This window comes from Acanthopagrus latus, chromosome 16 (assembly GCF_904848185.1).
Source record: "Acanthopagrus latus isolate v.2019 chromosome 16, fAcaLat1.1, whole genome shotgun sequence".
Lineage (NCBI taxonomy): Eukaryota > Metazoa > Chordata > Actinopteri > Spariformes > Sparidae > Acanthopagrus > Acanthopagrus latus.
This window is the reverse complement of record NC_051054.1, coordinates 13,485,430-13,506,764: the sequence shown is the minus strand read 5'-3', so window position 1 is coordinate 13,506,764 and position 21,335 is coordinate 13,485,430. Positions and strand designations below refer to the sequence as shown.

General features: G+C 41.8%; 1 protein-coding gene across 1 annotated transcript; it reads left to right on the top strand.

The window, feature by feature from the left end:
* Positions 1–1,596: 1,596 nt before the first annotated feature.
* Positions 1,597–19,177, top strand: grhl1 (grainyhead-like transcription factor 1). Its single transcript, XM_037125069.1, has 16 exons — positions 1,597–1,761; positions 4,849–5,038; positions 5,315–5,388; positions 5,638–5,768; positions 5,853–6,088; positions 6,712–6,794; positions 7,061–7,214; positions 7,328–7,439; positions 8,484–8,578; positions 10,960–11,203; positions 12,092–12,219; positions 14,140–14,168; positions 14,401–14,486; positions 15,993–16,078; positions 16,540–16,604; positions 17,669–19,177. Exons 1-16 carry the CDS (start codon positions 1,742–1,744, stop codon positions 17,781–17,783), a joined length of 1,848 nt encoding a protein of 615 aa, XP_036980964.1. The 5' UTR covers positions 1,597–1,741; the 3' UTR covers positions 17,784–19,177.
* Positions 19,178–21,335: the final 2,158 nt, after the last annotated feature.

Here is a 21,335-nt window from a genome sequence, read left to right as displayed (position 1 = left end):
TTTTTAATCACAATCAGCTTACGGTCGGTTGTCGAGGATTATAAAGGATAAAGGGAATGCAAATACAGCATGCCACTCAAAATACATGATAGTTGGCTCCTTTAAAGATGCTCACTAATTGTTTTGACTCTCCATACCAGACTTCCACAGAGAAACTGCCTATTTAATGTAGCCCTGTTGACAGCATTTTGCTCCTGTCTCATGCTGCTTATCACATTTTTAACGGCCCCACAATTTGGTTGCACATTAATTAATTCAATTCTTACCTGCTGTTGTGCAGACCTCTGGTAATGAGCGACACGGGTGAGGATATTTCCTCTCAGAGCATGAGAACCATTTACTGACTCATGTGAAGGAAAAAGTGCAAAACATCACCCTGTGTTTGCATGGGTTTTATGTTTGAGTGTGCTGGTGCCTTCAAGGGGTGTAATAGAGGGAAGTATCTACTCTTTCAACATCTGTCAGCTGCATTTTATTTCACTTCTTTTTTTTGTCCGTTTGTTTGCTGGTTGATTGTCGGCACGATTACACAAAAATAACTGATCATATTTCCATGAAATTTGGATGGAGGATTCATGTCGGTCCAGAATAAAGCCTATTAACTGTTGGTGCACATCTGGATAATGGGACAGATCCAGGATTTGTTCTTGTCACTTGTGAAATGGAGCACTTTTGGAATAGTGCAGGGATATTGACAATAAAACTTGATGATTGAAAGGTGTATCTGTTTGGCTGGTATCTATGAGTGAGTGCAAAAGGCTTCTGTTGGGCGGAGGTATGCAGTCTATTGTGAACCACTACAGTTTGAATAGATTTTTCAGGCTGACAAAATGGTCAAAGAAGCATCTTATGGATCCAGTATGAATGGGAGGGATGATTGCAGCAGGTCAGACCTGTTTCAGTGATCTAATGGGCATCTGATAATATTCCTAAAACAGAAGCTACGCTTTGTAAACAGATGCCTTTCTCAGTGCCTTCATAAGTTGTTGGTGTCACGACTACTTAAAAAATGACTGCAAGATTTAATGTTTGACGTGAGGAAACATTGGATCACTGTGGGCACCACGGGGTTTTATTCACAAGATCTTTTCTTATTTGACATCTCCAAACATACAAACTACTGCATATGAAGTGTCCTTGTTTAACACATACACAAATACAATCACTGCCCACATGTGATGCTGCAAAATAAGGTCTACTTTGCTCCACCTGTTCTTAAATTAGCGCCAAACCACTCCAGTGTCTACATGGATCAGTTGTGATTTATTTGCAGCGGTGGTGCATCCTTAATTTGTCCTCTGTATCTTTATCCTTTAACCATTTCGTCACCTTTTTCTTGTTTGTATTTATTTGCATGCACACGCCCCCCAATAACAGACCCGACATGATAAAATCACAGCTGTTAAACCCTGCTCTTCCACTGGCTCACCCCGACTCCCTCCGCAGCTCCAGGTAGGCCGGCGGGCGAGCCAATCACCACCTCCCAGAGGGTAATTGACAGCGCGGCCCCGCCCTCCCGTCCACCTGTAATCCAATCCGCGGTCCTGTCACAGGTAAAACCGGCCTCGATTTCTCCGCATTACCCCCAAATTAGCGAGAAAAGCCGACAAAACCCGTTCGCTCAGTAGGGGACACCTTGTTTGTTGCCGCGGCCCTCATCCAGCGTTAGCGGCGCACTTTTCCAGAAGAAGACGGATCGGATTTTCAGTACCAACTAGAAAGTCCAGTTCGACCGACCGAGATGTCACAGGAGCATGACAAGTAAGTTGTCCTGACTCTCCACTTGCACATCGGGACAGGTGGACTCTATAAGCGTGTAATACTGACTCTAGATATGTTGTGGATTTTATCACTTTTTTATTTTTTATTTTTTGAGCACAAGGCAAAAACAGATTTATATATTTAAAGAAAGAAGTAGTCTGACCTGCAGATGCTACCTGATTTTAAAAAAATCCAATAGTCGTCTCGCATTTAACTTATCAATTTATTTTAGTAGTATTGTGTTTCCTTTTATTCTTATTTTTTCCTTAAGGGTAAGTTTACTCCTGGCAGCCAGTTTTGGAGAGTGACTGTATCACATAGTTTCCCATGGTGTAACTCCGCTCAGTTCACCTGTCATGTTCAAGCCTGTACAGGTGTATCTCCACCTGTCGTGCGAGCACAGGGCGCCTGTTAGAATCCCGTGATCGCGACCGGCTGTTTGCTGTGTGATTTAGCTCGAAGCTCCCAACAGTTTAGTCTTAATGATCTGTGCTCATGGGGTAAACACGGCTTAAGGAAAAAAAAACAAAAAAAAAACCGCCTCTTGCTGATGTGTTTGAGTGAGAGTTTTTGATCAACGGCCTCACAAAAGAAAGAAAAAAACTACAAGATACTACAAGAAATATTTTCAGGCTGGTGTGATATTCTGTATTTTTTTTTTTTTGAGGGCAACGACAAGGAGACTTTTTTTTTTGAGGGGAGTGAAACTGTACACCTGCTAGGCGTTGGCTCGACTACTTACACAGACAATGTAAGCAAGCACAGGGGCTATATGAGGTTATATTATTACTCCACACGACCCAAAAGACCTGTGTCAAAAAATAGACACTACATGTGCACTTCTCTAATACAGTAGAAATGTGTGTGTTTTTTTCATGCTTTGGTGTTTTATGTACTCCCTACAAGTGTAATCTTTATTAATCTCTGGAAATCAAACTCTCTTTTTTCTGTGTGTGTGTGTTGTTGTTGTTTTAGTAATGAGAGTGAGAGAGTTTTTACTGCTGCTAAATAATGGATCTTATCAGGTTGCCTTTTATGAGTGGCACAATTAGATATAGGATTACTAATTATCACTTTGCTTGGACCATTGGGGGGGGGGGGAGAAGAAGCTGTATTTGTTGTAGATACTCAGATGTGGAAACTGAACCAGTCCGTTTACACCTTGTCATAATGACTTTGTTGTGGCAGAAAATCAGCAGACGGTTAAGTGAAGATGTGTAGTTCCCAGTTTGATGGGGAAAGCTAATGATCTCGATGAAACCTTGAAAGCAGGAGCTAGACTAATGACTTTTTACTTTGATCTTGGGATTAACACATCTAAGTAAATATAAGCCGAGCAAACTAAAAATGAACTGTAAATAGGCAAGTTCAGTTGTATATCCTTTTGATAAACCTGCACTTAATCATGCCATTGATCCATCATTACAGCCGCAGGTTGTGTTGACAAATTTTCTGCAAATATCATTTCAAATTCTAAACAAGATCCCAACCATTTTTAAATTGAACCATTGGAAAATGCAGAAAATAAGCATATAAAAAATAGAAATAGAATCTTAAAGGTACTATTCATAAGACAAGATGGATTTTGAACCTTGTCCCAGATTCGTCAAAAACTGCCGGCGATGGCGACCAAACAACTTGCCCTACAATCCCAAAGCCTCAGTTTTTGATGAGTGGGGAATGAAACTAGAAAAAGTCAACTTTTCTAACAAACATGACCTTTAACGTAATGTAATTAACACCTAATCAAGCTTAAAGCCTAAAAATACAAAGTGCTGTATTCTTATTCGTCAAAACCCTGTGTACAAAGTGAAGACTTTGGAGGCCTCAAATGTTGAAGGAGATAGAAGGAGGAGCATGGAAACTTATTTTTCACAAACAGGTTCACCTATGAAAACACTAGCGCTGATTAAACACAGGAATGTAGCCAGGTCAGATGCGTCATCCCGCGGTCGCCTCCTCGGCCAATGAGCGATCCCCGAGCCAGAGTCGTCGCACTGGACGAGCCTGTAGAGCGTCTTTTTCTCGAGACACCTCGATGGTTCGATGGCTGAGATTTGTTGCACAATCATTGAAAAGCTTGAACAACTGGTCTCGTAGATAAAGAGGATTGGCACGGTGGATGTTTTCGCTCTTATAACCTGTTTGTCTGTTTTGAACGAAGCTGAGATTGTAGGAGAAGCCTCTTAATCCTAGAGTCTATACTAGCTCTTTCAAACGTGAATAGGTCGTGTCTATGTAGTATTTTCAACTGAATTGACAGAATAAATGTCAGCAGCGTATGTTCCCACAAATCACGGGTAGATTGAGACGTTTTGTTATGAAGCGACCTTCCCTGTCCTTTCTAATGTCCAAGTTTATCTTGTGACAACATGTATGATCAGGTTAGGTTCAGGGAAAGATAATGTCTTGCAGTACCTTGCTCTGACACACTGAAAATTAACAAGATTGTCCTGACAACTCATCAAAATACTTTTTTTTTTTTTTACCTAAACCATGGGTGGAAAATGTCTCAACATCTGGTCAGAAATAGCTGTTTTTTTACCGTTCAACTAGAAATATCCTGATGTCTCATTTAAAACATCCAGTGGTTTACAAATGTTCGAACGCTGTCTCGAACAGTGGTCTGGGCTACCTGTAATGTCACCACCATCCCCCGCAAGCGAAAAAAGATCTGGGAAATTTCATGATGTCTAGTGAGATTTGTGGTTTCACGCTTACAAATGATGAAACTCAATCTTGAACACTGGTCTCTGGCTTGGAAGCCTTCTCGCCTAGCTTTCACCGTCCCAGCCTCCTCCAGACTTAAACATCAGCTCATTTAAATGTTATGCAAAGGTGATATGACATGTATTGTAGAAATGCTGATGTAAGCAAAAATGCATGTATCCGTGGTTTGCAGAAAAATAAAATGCCATCATTTTATTCTGCCAGTTGTTTTGATATATTTGAAGTCATGCCCTTCAGTTTTTTTAGGAAATACCATGTAATTGACATCACACAAGCAGATTGCTGCATTAAAAATGCATTTCCATGTTAGTAATTGGCTCGTGAACAGTCACTGATGAAACTCTTGTCTCCCCGCAGTAAGCGTGCGGTCCTGGTTCTCCAGAACGAGGCAGGCTATGGCGGCCAGCGTCGCTCCTTCACCACAGAAGATGAAGCCTGGAAATCATTTCTGGAGAACCCGCTGACAGCTGCCACCAAGGCCATGATGAGCATAAACGGAGACGAGGACAGCGCTGCAGCTCTTGGGCTTCTCTACGACTACTATAAGGTATCTCAGAAATTCCTTTCCTCAGCGTACGGCAAAATTCTCTTTTCTCATAAATCAAAAGTGCAGAATCTCATGTCAGGGGATCAGTTACCAAATCCTGACAGCCGTTTCCCCACATAATCTTTCTCTGTACTATCATGAGACCATCAAGGAACATCTGCCAGGCAGAGCCGATGTCATGTTACTGATCTAGTCACATATAGACAGCAGGATGACCCGGGTTGTTGGATGTGATGTGGTCAGAAGCTGAGCGGCTGTGTTTACCCTCCCATACAGGTGCCCAGGGAAAAGAGAACAATAACCCAGAGCAAGCCAGAAGCACTGGCCTGTGATGTGGATCCCAACAAAAGGTAAGCAGCAGCCCTCCCTTCATACCACCCCCTTTTAAAAATTAAAGCACGGCAGACCATGGCATGGAGGGATTAGAGAGATTCAAGCTCAACCACAGTATCTGAATATACGAGGGAGCTAAGTGCCTTTAAATTAGCTTGTTCTTGAGTATGTTTTTACTTCTCTATACAAAGAACTATTTCTGGGTTTAAAATGAACTGTGCCTTATATAATAAAATTAAAAACTGCCTCAATCCCCTTCATTGTAGGCATCAGATCCAGGCCGGACACTCCATAGGTCCACACCACGAAGCCGGTATGGAGAACAGGATCCAGGTTCTCAAGGGGCCCTTCAATATTCTACAGCTGGCCCAGGACAAGAGGCAGTTCCCCTCGCCAGGTCTGTTCACATTTTATAACACAAGCTGACAGGCACGGCTTAAAAACAGAAACCCTGACCGTCGTTTTGCTTCTCTATATTCAGACACAACTGTCACAGTTTCCATCGCCGCCGTGCCAAACTACCCGCCCATCAAGACAGAGGGGCCCAGCCAAGGCTTCTCGGTGACCATACCGAACAACTGCACCGAAACTGACAGCCACGTGGGCGTCTTCGAGCGCCAGCTCACCCACAACGGGGTCCAGTTCAGTCCCACCACCCAGTCCCGCACGCCCCCTGACTCCACCTTCTCCGAGAGTTTCAAGGATGGTTCCCAGGAGGTGTGTGTGTTTCGATCCCCCCTTTTCTCTAAAAACCGCTAATGCTCTCCCTACAACCTCCCCCTCCTCCTCCCCCTCCTCCTCCTCCTCCTCTCCTTCTCTTTCCTCTCCTCTCCTCTTCTCTCTCAGATCTCTCCCATCAGACAATAGGATATTCACCTGATCCCATGGAGCCAGCGGTGGGCTCAGCCTTTCCCCTGGTTTTATTTGAACATGCCAAAATAGCAGCCAGTGTGTTATTATGCCATTGTCTCACCAACACAATAAAGTGCTGTACTTCTCTCCTACAATAGCCAAAGCCCTTTCTCTGTCCCTCTCTCTCTCTATTTAACCTGGGGGGGAATTACGGTGGAAAAGAGTAACCCAACAAAACCCCTGTACAGGAGGGAGTGATGAATGGTGGAGGAGCCATTTAAACTCAACAAGATGTGGACGAAGGGGAAGAACAGATTAATAAAACCTACAGAAAAGTGAAGGGAAGAAGGAGAAAAGAAAAACCTTGAGGGGCACTTAATTAGAATACTGACTATTGCTCTGGTGAATTACTAATAGATATAAATTAAAATCAAACTGAAATCAGCTGTTTGATATCCTATTTTTGCTGTTTTCTTTGTGCGCTGCAGGTGTTTTCCTTCCCAGGGGATCTCCAGTTACGCATGGCCTCCATGACGCCTGACGAGTACCCACAGTTCGACGCTATGCCGGGGTAAGTCTCGCTGCCGCCGGCCCACCGTCCGACCTGCACCTCCATTCAGCTTTTGACACAACACAGCAGAATGGCCTCATTCATGGCAGTCTCAGGGGAGACACCAGACTCCTTCCTCTGTGTCTGCACACACGGGCATTATCTGACAACACACAGTGATTTTAGGTCACTGCGGCGGAATGAAGCGTGCCACCAGCGCTTTTTGTTATTGCATTGTTATCCAGTTTGGCTTCTTCTTGATGTTTACCCATCTAACCATATTTCAGGAATCATTTTGAGTACACCCTCGAGGCGTCCAAGTCCCTGCGTCAGAAGACAGGTGACGGGACGATGACGTACCTCAACAAGGGCCAGTTTTACCCCATCACCCTCAGGGAGGTCGACAGCAAAGGCATCCAGCAGCCCATCACCAAAGTCCGAGTAAGAAACGAAGATGCAAAAAATAAACCTGAAAGGAGCAAAAGCGAAGTATTTATTGACAGTAATCACACGCTGAGCATCAAGAAGTCACTGTGTGTGTTATTTGTTGACAGAGTGTGGTGATGGTGGTGTTCGGAGAGGAGAAGTGCAGAGATGATCAGCTGAAACACTGGAAGTACTGGCACTCCAGACAGCACACCGCCAAACAGAGGTGTCTGGACATCGGTAAGAAGTCTTAAATACCAGTGGTGGAATGTATCTATGTACGTTTCCACACGTTTAAGCATCAGTCAGTTGACAGGAAATGTCTCTGATTGTTTAAGTAATGTTTCCTGCAAAAAATGAGAAGGTTTGCTGCTTTTATTAAATAGGAAATATTTGAATTCATCCAATTCACGTCATTGATGAGGATCTGTACCCACTCATAGACACCACCCACCTCAATGCGTCTGATTTTTTTCCTACAAGATCCACACACTGTCCCCTGAGAATGAATGAAAATGTTGAAACACGTAAAGTTAACGAAAGTGAGAAAAACATTCCGGGATCCGTCTGACCCTTTATCTGGATCCGAATCAAAAATTAAAGTGGTTTGTTTTGGGCATTCCACGTTTCATGGAAATCCATTCAGTGTTTTTTTTGCGCAAACCTGCCGACAAACAAACAAACAAAAAGACATGGGTAAAAACATAACCAATGTGGCAAAAGTACCAATGCCCTTATGATATTAGAGTAGTAGTAGTTTATTGTACTAGTTAATGGAGGACATACTTCTGCAATGAGTAGGTTATTTGATTTTTTTTATCACATTTTTTATACAGTTTGGTATCAGTGCTTTTACTAAGTAGAACAACAATCTGAATACATCCTCCAAAACCGTCAGATACATGAAGAAATACTATTTGGCCTGACAAAAGTGCTGCAGTAAATAGTCAAATAAGCTTGAGTGTAATGTCTGAGACACCGAAGATATTAAAGATCCAATGATTCATGCTGGTCTTATGATGGATCAGTCTGATTAATCCTCTCGTGTCTATACTGTTGACTGTGTCTTTGAAAGAGCAGCTTAGCAGCAACTGACAGGAAAAGGTGTGTTGTTTGGGTCTTTTGGTGGAAAATAGGTTGGCTCGAGATTAACTGCGCCACTCCAACGTGTCATAACTCAATGATAAAAACGAATTTGTTTGTTTTGTGCAGTTAACACACCCCTGATATTAGGCTCTTCTGCAAAATTAGCTCTTAACTCTTAACTCGTGTTTGTTGTCACAGCTGACTACAAGGAGAGCTTCAACACCATTGGCAACATTGAGGAGATTTCCTACAATGCCATTTCTTTCACCTGGGACACCAACGAGGAGGCCAAGGTAACACACACACCTTAATTTAGATGTGTAAGCGCATTATTCAGTCCACGGGATCTCTGGTGATCCGCGGTTTTCCGTATACTTCCTCGTTGTGAACTCTTAATATGGGCCTTGAACCTTTCACATCAACACACTTAAGCCAAAAATAGATGACTCCTCCTTTCCAAAGGTCCTGTGTGGTTCAAACCACAGACCAAAATGAAGGTTTCAGGTGTTGAGACCTCTTTGTTGGCAACGATCATCCACCTTGTTCATTGTGATCCACCAAAACAGTCGTTAAGGAAAACAGGGGCTTAAATCGACGAATTAGGATGCTGTCACCTCCTCTCTGTGTGTTCAGTCTTGTTGCCTGGAGACATGGAGGTGTGTGTATGTGTGTGTGTGTGTGTGCATGCTTGTATAAGTCCTCCTGCTCTATGCGTTTACGTTCTTGACTGGTCCAACCTGCCTGTCACCCCTATTGTGGTGTGTTAAGGTATTTCTGCACTCCAGACAAAGAGTGCAGGAATGAGGAACCTCAGCAGGGGGGACGCGGACAGGATTGGAAGAAAATGAAATCCTGTTCAACAGGTAATAGAGATGGCAGGAAGTCTTGATATTTTAGTTTGACCCGTATGCCGCTTCACTTGTCAGCCTGAGATGGTGGATGACTGACAAACAGAAGGAGAAAACATGGCTCCTCGGCTCATCTGCCGCCGCATGCGCAAACCTCTCACACGCACCAGGATGTGGGTCTAACTGTCTCATGACTCGTGGCCTGTGTCAGGATGTTCATCCTTGTGTGTGTTCGTGACTTCACCGTGTGTGTATTTTTGGAAGTACCGCCCTGCCATGTTATTTGATCATCATCTCGTCAATGACGATTGATCTTATAGATCTGTATAGTGACAGACGGACATGTGTGTGAGCAGGTGTGTGAATGTGTGAGTTGCCCCCGGGGTGATTTCCCTGCAGCGTGTGTGTATTTTCAGTGTATTTGCAGAAGGCAGCCCCTCCCGTATGTTTACCTGCTCCGGGGCTCTGTGCACTTATTTGTCTTTCTTAAGTACATTTTAAATTCTTCTTACTCCTTATGCATAGCATTGTTTTTTTTTCAGACTAATAAATCTAACAAAATATAAAGCTGGCTAAAATCTCATGAAAAATGGCCTTGTGTCTTCTAAAAAAGTACAAATCTTCATTGACAATCGCGTGAAATGTTTTTAAGAAACAGAAAAAAACTGTTTTACAATTTATACAGCAGAAAATATGTAAAGAAATGACAACACAGCCTGTTTACTAATGATTTTATATTCCCAACCAAATGAATCCACCCAACCACTAAGTTAGATGAGTTCGATTAGATTAATCTAATAATTGCCAAGTTCTCAACTATTAAATTAATTGGCAGTTGTTTTGATAACTAATTAATCAGTTTGAGTTTTTTTTTTAATAAAGAAAAGTTACAATTCTCTCAATTCCAGTAAATTGTTTCTCGTTTTTTTGAGTCCTTTATGACTGCAAACTCTATGACAATTGGATTGTGGACAAAATGGGAACATTTGAGGATGCTGTGTTGGGCTTTCAGTGACAATAATCAACATTTTTCAACCTTTTCTGACATTTTATAGACCAACCAACTAATTGATTAATCAAGAAAATAAGCAACTGATCAATGCGCAATGAAAATTCATTCAGTAGTAGCCCTGTTTTATATGATTTGTAAATAAAGTAGTGTTGTCACCGCACTGGAATTTCTAACTTTCATACAATACTTTGAACAACTACTACAGGTGTTTCAGTGCAGAATAAGAGTAATGACATTGTTCCAAAGATCCATAATCAATATGTATCAATGAAGCATTAAATACATTTTTGATAAAGAAAACACACTCAGGGTTTTTTCCTGATGAATAGTCAGAGGGTTTAAAATATTCTGTACTGTATTTAATGAACAAATACATTCACACGTTTCATTTTTTTTAATAATCTCTAATCTCTGCTTTGCCCCATGGGTCCTCTCTATTAGGTGAATCCAAACGTTCTGTTATGATGATGTCCTTTGTTGACACAATGACAACCTGTTTTCAGTACAAGCAACAGGAAGGACAAAGAAGCAGCTCCGCATTAGAAAGAAATATGAGCCTGTTGTTACTAAAATCAACCAATAGAGGGCGACACAGAACACTGAACAAGGCATCAGCTGCAGGAAGGCCTCCACTGTCTTGATTGATTGATTGATTGAATGATTTAACAACAGCCTGAATCAATTCATATTTTCACCAAAGTTGCTCCCACTGACAAAATTTGTACTTCTGTGAAGCTGGACATTTTCTCTTTGCTGTAAACACACCTGTTGCCATCTTCTTTGTCTCATTTCTACCTGTCTCCTCTCGCCGCAGATCTTCATCTCCGTCAACTGCCTGAGCACGGACTTCTCCTCTCAGAAGGGCGTGAAGGGTCTTCCTCTGAACCTGCAGATCGACACCTACAGCTACAACAACCGCAGCAACAAGCCCATCCACCGCGCCTACTGCCAGATCAAAGTCTTCTGCGACAAGGGGGCCGAGAGGAAGATCCGCGACGAGGAGAGGAAGCAGTCCCGCAGGAAAGGGAAGGTGGCCGAGCTCAACCCTGGCCTGGCCTGTGAGTCACTCTGTACTTTACCTTGTTTGATATGCACAAGCAGTGGGCTGGAACTACAGTACCGACTGTGGTTAATCCCAGAGTTTAAGTGTTTTAGTCTATAATCCAACCTCTTACTCTTCATAACAAATCAAAGTCAAGTTAAGACAAGTTCAGACTCATCTGCGCTGAAAAAAACACAATAGACTGTGGAATGTGATTCCCCTCTGGCTGAACTTCACTCCTCTTTCTTACCCCAAATCGGCACTATCAGTTAAGATGATCTTCTATTGTCTTAAAGCTGCACTCATCAACAGTTTTACATGAACAATGGTCAACCTAAATTGTAGTGATTCAAAGAGAAATAACGCCCCTCCCCTCTCAGCTGTTCAGAGCCATTTAGCTTGGCTAAACATTAGCAATGTTTGCCTTTTTTTTTTTTTTTTTTTTTTTGTATTTTGTTTTATTGATGGCCACAGTTCTGGTTCGCTCACATCACTCAACACTAGCCATTTTCCCTGCCAAATTTGGTGCCCTTTTCAGGCAAAAGCGCTGATAAACCCACTCCGAGCTGCTGGCTCAGCACGAAACAGAACATAGCGGGCCGTTTAGCAGCTAAACGGGCAGGTATTTCCCTCAGGAGTCACTTGAAACCAAAACAGATTTAAAAATAGCGCATCAGACTAACATTTGCCGGTGCCAAGAATCGCTCCGGACATTTTCTGGATACGTAAAATAAACAACTTTTTTTGCCAACATGTTAGATAACAGTGTTATAAGGTGATACCTAATAAAATCAGTGCTGTGTTTACAGCTTGTTTTGCTTTCCTCATGCGGCTGTAAAAGTATTTGAGTGCATTTTTAAAGACATCTTATCAAACTTCTCCCTGTTCTGTGTTCTCCTCCCAGTCGTGGACGTCAAAGTGCCCATCCTCCAGAAGCGCAACGACGTCACCATCTTCAAGATGATGAACGACTTCGAGACCCAGCCTGTCCTCTTCATCCCTGACATTCACTTCTCTTCCTTCCAGCGCCATGTGAGTGGCAATCACACACACAAAACCCTCAATACCACCAGTGTTTCCTAGGATAACACGGATACACAGACAGCACGAACATTGTTTTTGCCGCATTCATGTACCCTTGGCATCGCCTTAGGTGGTCCATAAACAGTTTGCTGGTTTCAGCTTCCACCCACTCATCAGCCAGCTGGGTCGAGGTGACCTGCTTGCTTAGTTGGCAGGAACAGCCAGTTCTAGTTTCTAGCCTCTGATAGGAGCCCTCCATACTGGTGGCTGTATTTCAGACTGCTTACTCACAGGATGAATCATTTACCAGCGACTCAAAGCAGACCGCCGTGGTTCAGAAAATAGTACCTGTGTGCCACGTTTTGATGTGCTTAATGGCTTTCATGACTTTACAATTAGAGCGTTTGTGCAGTTTTTTATCTGAGCTGACCAGCAGCAGTCAACCTGACTCCCAGTCCTTTTCAGGCATTTCAGGCACGCCACACGTTTTCTGTGACATGAGTCAACGGACAGCCTGGGAAAAGAAAACTTGTGAATTTTGAGCGGCCCCTGCTGGTCAAATTATGAACAGTCCAAGCTGGGTACAATTTAAAAAAGAATTTAAAACATGCTCTTTCTCCCATCCTCTTGTGCTAACTGGGTTTACTCTGCTGGAAGTTACAGGAGGTTATTTTCGGTGCTCCCCATGACATTGAACCTGACTGAGCTGGTATCAGTTTCTGATAAACTCCGGGTTTACCTACCGGCTCAAAATAGATTTCTATTAACAGCAACGCCCGCAATCGATACAGTCACAGGGCAATGGACTGCAAAGAAAGAGCTTTCCAAGAACATAAAAGTAACATATTTTTTGTTGAACCCACGCACTTTGTTAAATCCTGTGCAGATGAACACGGCCTCCACATTGCAAGTTATTACAGCTGTGTACGTGCACAATAGCTGTATTTCTGGTCTATCATTGTTGACATAATATTCAATTCTAATATATTTCTACCTATAAGGAGGACATAATAGCAACTGATATTCAGACAAGGAGTTATTATAGATAATTGCCTCTATGTGCTTGATGACAGTGACAGAAGACAATGAAGACAGTGAAGACCAGGAGTCTTATGAGTATGATGCACTTCTTCAGAAAAATAACTCAAATTAGGGGAAAAACTGATCAGACCTGCATGTCAAACCTCAAATGCGTGGTTTTAATTTTAATAATAACATTTGATAATATTGAAAAGCTCCAAGTACTTCAAATAAAAAAAAAAACAAACAAACATAAAAGCATGAATGTAAAATATGATGGATAAAACCAAGTTGATAATTGAAATAGGAATCAAAATAGAAAAAGAAGTTGCTTAAAATCTATTGCAATGAAAAAAAAAAGAAAAAGAGTTTCTGGCTTGCATCAGGTAAGTCACAGCTGGCTAAAGGCTGTTTTTGCCTTTTTAGTGCGCTGGCTTCTCTGATTTTACTAGGTGGTGTGCTCCATAGCTTAGGGGCGTAATTGACAAGTATTATCGGGCTCCGTGACCCTTGAAAATGACTCTGCGACCCTCTGTCAGGGGCCAGGCCTGCACTTTGATCCGTGTTTCTCCAGCTGTAACTGCTGCACGTATATAACCAGACAGCTGATTAGCTGGTTTGTGTTGACCAGGCTCGTTTCTCAGTGACACAGGAAGAATAAATGGATGTTTCGGACTTGCTTGTTGACTTTGCCTTCGACCACGTTGCCTTGCAGGGTTAGTTGCAAAGTTGTACATTTTAAACACACAGTTTCAATTAAGGATATACATTAAAATCAGAATGAATATTATGTCCATCAATATTGGGCACTGGTCTTTGTAGCTGGTTGTTGTAGGAGTTTAACGTGATCTCATATACTTGAACTTTCATTTATATGACTAAATTTCTCAATTTCTTTTTGTTCTGCAGCCATACTCGACAGAAGATGGAGAGGAGAGGTGAGTTTACAGATGCCCCGATTTCACAGTTGCTCTTCACACACTTGATTTTTATCAGTTTTGAACCGAGACAACCTTTGGCACTTTCGTTGTAAAAGGCATTCTGGGTTGTTGTTTCTAGGAAATGCCCATGTGCTTTTGTGCTTGCGTGTGTTTTATAGCCTGTTAGCTGGTTGTTAAGGGCATTCAAGCAGTGATTTATGTTTATGTGTGTGTGTATGGTGTTCTGCAGTTCGGGCATGAAGAGATTACCCTTCAGTGACGACGAGTTCGGTGCGCCTCCAAACAAGATGGCAAGAGAGGAGGAACCAAAGAAAGGTAAAAGTCCAGAGATGCTCCTCTCAGGGGATATATGATCAGTTTGTGCACATGTGTACATGCTTGTGTGTGTGTGTGTGTGTGTGTGTGTGTGTGTGTGTGTGTCTGCTGTGATGGCCCCCTGAGAATAACTTCCCTCCTATACACACATGTACACCCATTCTCTCTCTCTCTCGCTCTCTCTCTCTCCAGGCCATGTGATTATTCCAGGTCTTTCAAAACACACACACGTGTCCAAGGCCCCCACTGACCCAACAAAATACCACTGATCACTACGTGCACACATGCAAACAAGCCCGTGCCCTTTACCCTATATCCTATTCATAGCCCGCCTGCAGCTAGTGTTCTTCAATCTGAAAATATATAAACAAATGCTTCACAATGTGTTACAGCTAGAAAAGGAAAGTATTAAAGCATTGACCTTTCAAACTAGCTTCACACAGATTCTGAATCAGTACACCTGCAGTGAGGTCTCAGGCGGTTCTTAGAAAAGGAAAATTGAGGGGTCCTCTGACAATTCCTGTTACGTGCATATTTTTAGTTTTGGCAGATCTTCTCAAATGTTTTGGGTTTTTTTTGTGAAAAACTGGACACTTTGAAATGAATCTTTGGTAGTCTTTGAACTGCTCACAACTTATATTGCAGTAGAAAGCCTTGTCCTGTGAAGAGAGTAACTTTACAATGAACCATTATTCATCAAAAGCATGACTGGTTTGTCACCTTAAATTCACCCCAACCTCAACTAAATTCATCCGAAGCTTTAGGTAACGTTTCGTAATCTTTCCACAACAGCTGTCGTGTTTTTCCAGCTAGACGGTTGGCAGCCGTGCGATGGCTTGGAGGGGATCGTGCTGACGTCTGAAACTGCCAGTCGCGTCGAGCAGCCTCCTTCAAATGACGTCTGTCTCATTTTGAAACCATCTCCATGCGGTTTCACATCTCTCTTATTCGGTTTCGCTCCTCATACAGATGATGTAAACAGGTGAAAAATACCTGAAAGAGGAAAGAGTATTTCCTGTGTTTAGATACCACAATATCACAAGTTCCTGCAGCGGGTCGGAAAAAAAACAATACACGAAACAGATCTATTCAGAGCGTGATCTATTTTGAGAAGACCGAGTGTAGTGAATGAGAGATGGGTCCGTCCTTCTGTGTGTATGTGTGTCTCTTCACAGCGATGAATGATGACTGGGCTTTGTGTGGGCCCAGTGCCACTTTCTTTGACTCTGGATGAGTGCCCATGCAGCCTCGCAGGGGGAGTATTTAGTGAAAGTGGCCTGCAGGAGCGTTATACATCATATCTGCTGATGTATTAACGGTTCAAACATATGTGTGCATGTGTTTGACACTGTAAATCCACAAAAGCTCATTAATAACAGTTAAGCTGCTTTTAAACCTTTTAGTGATTTCTGTCTGAGGGCAGATTTGGGTTTGATTTGAACATGCGTGCTTTACTTTGACGCCTCTTCCTCCTCTTTTTTTTTTTTTTTTTTTTTTACCACACAGTCCTGCTGTACGTGCGCAGGGAGACAGAGGAGGTGTTTGATGCTCTCATGCTGAAGAATCCCACGCTGAAAGGCCTGGTGGAAGCTGTAAGTTGTCCTCACTTTAATGGCTCATATTGCACATCATGCTTCTGTTTCACACTGGCCAAATAAGCCGTAGCTGGACTGTTTCCCCGGGAATAATGTAGGGAAGAATAAGTGCAAAGAGTGGAATAGAAAGAGAAAGGACGTGTGGGATGGAGGGAAGGAATGGGGAAAAAAGTTGTGGAAAAAAGGAAGTAGGGCGTCCAGGGGAGAAAGAAGAAGAGGAGAATGTGGGGAAAATGATAGAATGCAAAGGGAAAAAGAAGAACAGAAAGATGTGGAAGTAAGATTAATTTAGTTTTCACATGGTTTAAGAAGTAAGCGGAGGTACACCGTACTTTTGGAGCTGTAACAGGTGAAAGTGGTGTAAAGACCTGAGTGCCAAAACAAAAACGACTGTTTTGGTCTGGCTTTTATGTTTCTTTAATTTTTTCTAACACTGATTTGTGTTTTGTCTCAAACAGATTTCAGAAAAGTATGAATTACCTTTGGACAAAGTTGGGAAAGTCTACAAGAAGTGCAAGAAAGGGTGAGTAAAAGAAAAACTTTTGTTTTTTGTTTTAGATCCTTCAAAATGCAAATAATGAGAATGCCAATCAAACCTTTGGCTATTTTGGATTCTTGATTGACTAATTTGTGCTGAACTCAAACACCCCACAGCACTCCTTTACGCCAGCGCCGAGCATAACTGACATTTAGCCCAATTTAAACTTTCAGAAATGTGTCTGATAGGTATTTAGTTGTTAATCTGTGATTTAATTGTGCATCGGCAATCAAACTAGCAGCTGATGTGATGCACTTCTCAGCCAATCATGAGCTGCAGGAAGAATAGACCAATACAGGCTTGATTGACATCATCATAATTGGCATATTGAATGAATTTGTGCAGTGATTACATTTGCATATTGGAGGTAAAGCCAAGGTCTTGAGCAAAATCCTGCTGTGGCACAATCCTGAAGGAACATTTCACATTACATACGTGCTTGAGATGAGAATATTGATACCAATCTCATATGTGTAAGGTCAGTGAAGCCTGTAAGCTTGTTATCTTTGTACAAAGACTGGAACCTGGGAGAATCAGCTGACCTTGCTCTGTGCAAAGGTGGAAAAAGTCTCCCTATCAGCACTTCTAAAGGTCACTAATTAAACATCACTGTATGAACAAGGCTTTAGGAAGGTACTATGATATAAAACAGATAGTCCTGCACACAAACCTCCTAAACCAAATTGGTTAAACAAACAAAATACAACATGTTAATTGATAAGCTTCAGAGGTGCTGATGGGCAAATTTTATTTAAAGTGATTGGACACAACCCGTATAGCTGTTTCTTCCTGTGTTCAGTCTTTATGTGAAACTGTGCTAACTAGTTACAGGCTGTTGCTACATTTTCATTTGAATACGTATGCAAACCAGACGGAACATAGTCTTGTTCAGACCTGCTGTAAATCACCTCTGTAGCGATCCCCTGCAACCTTCGAACTCTGGCCGTGTTAACCGATTTACTTCCAAACATAAGTCATAATCAAACCGTGTATTTTGTTATGAGGATGAAATAAACAGGTCGTTAAAACCCGCATCCCTCTTTCGATAGGATTCTAGTCCACATGGACGACAACATCATCAAACACTACTCGAACGAAGACACCTTCCAGATCACCATGGAGGATTTGGGCGGCATGTGTAAACTCACCCTCACCGAAATCTGATTGGACAGGAAGAGGTGACGTCACCCAGAGGAGAGGGATCCGAGCCGTCAGGAGTAGTGGTTTACACACCTAGCTATGCAGTGACTACGGACTTGATCTGAAATGTAAATCATGTTGTTTTGTGCTGTTTTAAAAGTCCCACAAGAGGTATTGAAAAAAGCCATAGCTCTTAATAGACCACAATGTTTATTAGATATATAAGTTATACATTTGGATTCGTTTGAAAACCCTCTTGCGCATAATAATCAACAAGTTAGGACAGGTTTGATCGTTACGCTGACACCTTCATTTTGTATTCAATAAGCTGCACCTCAAATATTAGTGCCTACTGTTGTACGTTGTTTGTGGTGCTGCTATACCTCATGCTATGCTAGCAGCAGTGTTTCCCATAGGTTTGAATTGTATGAGGAGAAACCGCTCCCTTCCAAAAGCCATAGCACTGATGATTACAATCAGTAAAGTTGGGTATTTTAATGCACAAATGAAGACTGCAAATTATCGATGGAGCCCCAGTGGTTCAGTGTATTAATACCAAACAATGCGGCAGTATTTCGTGTGTAAAACCTTCTTTAACCATCATGCAGTAAGGGGGAGAATATCTGTACAGTAAATGTTTGTTGTATTTTTTTCTCTTTGCGTAAAATACTTGTTTTTTGTGAGTGAAATGGCTAAAAAGATGTTTTTCGTCGTATCAAGTTAAAAAAATGGCCTCTTTGTAAGTATTAAATAGTTACTAAATATATTGATAAGACAGTGTACCCATTCCCTGTAGAGTATTTTTCTGAATATTGATGAAATAGGTCAATGGATGTCTAGTACAGTCTGCGCAGTCTGTTCTGGAAGTGCAATATGATATTTAGGTTCAGGCACGTTCAGAAAAAAACTCCTATATTGCCACAACTACAGTATAATACTACTACTACTACTACTACTACTATTAATAATAATACAAACTTAATTGATAAAACTACTCTTCATTTTTTAATGGAAATATTGTTGTATATATCCACTGACAAATGGATCTACAGGATCCCTTCTTTTGTATCTCAGTACTTATTGTGTATATATTTATTAAGAGAACGGATGTGGGTCATTATGTTGTTTTTTACCATATATATCCAAATTTCTATTATTCCTAATAATATAATGTTTTTTTTTTCCTTTTTATATGAAGCTATTCTAAGCTAAGCTATTCTTACATGTCAAGGGACAAAAAAGATGTTTTCAATCTTTTTTTTTTTTTTTTTGTAAAGGATTTGATGCACAAAGTGCCCAATAAAGGCTCTCTAGTAGCTGCTGTTTTGGTTGTGTCAGACTTTTTTCTTTATTTTCAAACGTCAGCCTATCTATTACAAACCCAAAGATGTGTAATTGATGGATATGAATTGGTTTAAGTAAGTAGTTTGTCTGGGGTTGACATTCTTGAGCTTTAGTGGTGATTAACTGTGCCTGTGCCAGTGTTTTCTGTGTCTGTCCACGGGAACAGATGTCTGGGCATCAACCCTCACCCTGTGGACAGGAAACAGGCATGACAGGGCAGCTCGGTGCCGAGAAGCTGCTCTGTCGGAAACCTGGCCACACATTTCCACACACACCCTTTGATATAGATTATAGGCTATTTGGTGTTCTGGAGGGGAAGTGATGTCAAGTATCTCATCAAGACTGAAATATCTACTATTAAAGTCATAAAAGATGTCTTAAAGTGAGCTTTGTACAACCTACACCAGCTACAGTCTAACACAACTGTATGAAATAACCTATTAGGGTAAACTGGACCCTTAATAGGCTGTTCCATTAATTTTTTTTTCATTTGAAGGACATTTTTTTTTAACTTTATTTCCTCTCACTTGGTCTTCTGCAAAGTGATGGTGACAATGTGAAATTATTTCACATGTTCACACCTTTCAGACGTTGGGCTTTTGCTGCCACCAACAAAGGTCTTCAAAAGCAGTATGCTAGCTCTATCAGCAGCATCACAGTGGGTCAGGCACGCAGGTACAGAAAGGCCCGAAGTCTCACTTAGTTGTAATTTAACCAAAGCGCCACGCCAGCGTTGCCATGCTGACCTGTTGCCCTGAAGTACGAGGCCATCTGCTCCGTCTATCCCTTGCTGTCTCTCTTGTTCTTCCCATCCCTCTTCTTGGGTTTTATTCCAGGGACGTCCTTGTTTGAACTCACAGTCAGTGTCAGTGTGGGGCTTCTGTGTATCCGTGTAGATGGCTGGGTTCACAACTCACACGGGTTTCGCTCCACTACATTTTGCAGGCAAATATTGCACTTGTATTCTAATAACTTTAGTTTAATCACTTTTATCTTTTGGCTTCCTCTTAACTGTTATTATTTATTGCTATCGTTAAAGTTCTGGGAACTTGTGTGCTTTTATCAGATGTGTTTTTTATTATAAACAGCATGAAATGTGCTGTATGAATAAAGTTCTTACGATTATTGTTTTGGAATCTCAAAATCCCCACCCCCAAAACAAATAGAATTCCATAAACTGGTTGATTCACAGTTGTGTCTTGTCACATAGTTGGAGGAAAGTTGCGAAACAGACGGTAAATCTTTTTTGCACTTGCGTCGCGATGGTGCTACTTGATATCCAGTCCACGCTACGTCTCTTAAGAGCCTGGAGTGGTAGCTGACTCCCTTTTGTTTCGAGTACATTCAGCAAAAACATATGACTCCTATTTGCTGTCACAAAGCTGTCAAGGTCTCGACATGTCTGACTTTTCTGAGGTTAAATGCTGCACCACTTTGGGTTCTGGCCTGTCAAATTTGCACGCTCTTACGACAGTGTGCTGTACCCCCTGGCAGACCAGACCACAAATGACCCACTTTTATGCTGTTCAAATGTCCCAAGTGCAGCTAGTTGCAGCTCTAGTTTCGCACTTCGAGAAAACTAAACACATTCCTCTCTTAGTACTGTAATCCCTCTCAAATTACCTCTGAGATGTGTGCCGCTCAATGTCTGGTATACAGGCATGGAGTCTGCATAGAGATATGCACCAGCAGTTTAATGACAACATCTCTCTTAAACTAGATGTATTGCATTTTCTCCAGGAAACATCCTCTCTGCCACAAATGTTAGTATAATGTGTTGTGACTGTTTGAGTGCGTACGGTCCAGTGTATCTTTGTGTGATCCATGCTTTCTTGTTTTTATAGAACCACTCTCCAAAGTAAAACTAGAGTTCCTCCTGCGGCGAAGTCCTTCACTCGCCGTGTGTGTGGCCTCCTCTGTGATTCAGTCTGTAGATACTGAACATGGCATCTGTGATCATTTCAGCCTAGCACTGAAAATAGACACACACCTACAGTACCCACACAGTCAAAACCATCAATGTACTGAAGAATAAAAAAAAACTAAAAACTAAAAAAATGTGTAATATTAGCACAATTGAATTGTACTGGACCATATGTAGATTACTGTCACTCTGGAGCTGTATGTTCGTCTTCTTCCGCCATGTTGTCCTGACCCATAATGATACTGACATGATCTCAACACACAGCATTTCCCACAATGTCTACGCTGTGATCCTGTTGAGCGCTACAG